Source organism: Dipodomys merriami, unplaced genomic scaffold, assembly GCF_024711535.1.
Source record: "Dipodomys merriami isolate MVZ:Mamm:240054 unplaced genomic scaffold, mDipMer1.0.p SCAF_24, whole genome shotgun sequence".
NCBI lineage: Eukaryota > Metazoa > Chordata > Mammalia > Rodentia > Heteromyidae > Dipodomys > Dipodomys merriami.
In genome coordinates this window covers 16,094,541-16,096,206 of record NW_027203826.1, presented here as the reverse complement: position 1 = coordinate 16,096,206, position 1,666 = coordinate 16,094,541, and the positions used below count along the sequence as shown (strand labels likewise).

At 37.8% G+C, this 1,666-nt stretch overlaps 1 protein-coding gene across 1 annotated transcript; it reads left to right on the top strand.

Moving 5' to 3' along the window:
• Positions 1-462: 462 nt before the first annotated feature.
• On the top strand, positions 463-1,401 carry LOC138835527 (olfactory receptor 14C36-like). The gene has a single exon (XM_070034018.1). It carries the CDS (start codon positions 463-465, stop codon positions 1,399-1,401), a length of 939 nt encoding a protein of 312 aa, XP_069890119.1.
• Positions 1,402-1,666: the final 265 nt, after the last annotated feature.

Here is a 1,666-nt window from a genome sequence, read left to right as displayed (position 1 = left end):
TTAAAATATATAAATATGTAATCATATTGTTTAATAAAATAAAATGACAATGATAAATATACAGGCATTCATATATGTATATAACTATATGTGTATATATATGTGAGATCTACAGGTCGACTCCCTTTGAATATTCAAGACTAATGAAGATAATTATTCAGTAATGAAATGGACAGATATTAAACAAATTAATCTTCATAAGGCAGTGAAAGCCATGAACTGTTTTTTATTGAAGAAAAAGAGTAAGAGTATTTAAGGTAATCTGAGTCAATAAAATGGAGTGTTCTCTTTTGGTTTTATATTTTAATCTGCTAGGAGTAGTCAAAACGTATGTTGGATAGTTGAAATTTTCAACACATGACAGTCATATAGACAACAGAAGAAAACACTTTAAAAAGAAATAACTAGAGATCATCTTATCAAATATTCTATGGTTATTGCCTTCCTTTTACTTTTCAGAGCATGGCCAATGTCAGCCTAGTGACTGAGTTTCTCCTGGAGGGCTTTGCTGAGGTGTGGGAACTCAGACTCCTGTTCTCTATGTTGTTCCTGATGATGTACCTGGCCACTTTGTTAGGGAATCTGATCATCATCACTGTTACCACCATTGACCAGAACCTGCACACACCCATGTACTTCTTCCTCAGGAATTTATCTATCCTGGATATGTGCTACATTTCTGTCACTGTCCCCAATGCCTGTATCAACTCCCTCACCAACAACAGGACAATTTCTGTAACTGGCTGTGGAATGCAGGTATTTTTTGTACTTTTTTGTGCAAGTGTGGAATTGTTGCTTCTCACCATCATGGCCCAGGACCGCTATGTGGCTGTCTGCCAGCCCCTCCACTACCCTGTCATCGTGAACCACCTGTTCTGTGTCCAGACCACACTGGCTTCCCTACTTAGTGGTCTCATCTATGCAGCTCTTCACACTGGCAACACTTTCCGGCTGACATTCTGTCAATCCAACGTGATCAGTCAATTCTTTTGTGATATCCCCTCTCTGCTGAAGGTGTCCTGCTCAGACACCTTTAGCAGCCAACTCTTACTTCTTTTGTCGGCTGTGGGAATAGGCGGTGGCTGCTTTATCTTCATTGTCCTGTCATATGTTCTCATATTTTCAACAGTGATGAAGATCCCAGTCAAAGAAGATCGAGGAAAGGCCTTTTCCACCTGTGTGCCTCACATTCTTGTGGTGTCTGTGTTTCTTAGTAGTGGTTCCGTGGTGTACTTAAGGCACTCACCAAACACTGAAATAATTGAGGATATGCTTCTATCTGTATTTTATTCCATTGTTCCACCATTCCTGAATCCTGTGATCTACAGTCTTAGAAACAAACAGATAAAGCAGGCTGTACATAAAGTCATATTAAGAAGTATTTATTCAGAAAAATATTAGTACCTAATTAACTGATATTAGTATCTAATCTAATTAATATTTTGTTACAATTAAAGTTATTATTTCCTTTTTCTTTTGATATACCTCAGATTGGAACTCTGTCCTTGAGCCTCTATGTGCTCAAAACTAGTGCTCTAGCACTTGAGCTACAGCACCAATTTTGGCTTTTTTAAAATAGATTTTGGAGAGAAGAGCTTTCTTCCCCAGGCTGCCTTTGAACAATGATTCTTAGATCTTATCTACCTTTGAAGAAAGGATTATAGTC

Coding starts and splice junctions, on each gene's coding strand:
- LOC138835527 (XM_070034018.1), top strand. CDS start 463: ATGGCCAATGTCAGCCTAGTGACTGAGTTTCTCCTGGAGGGCTTTGCT.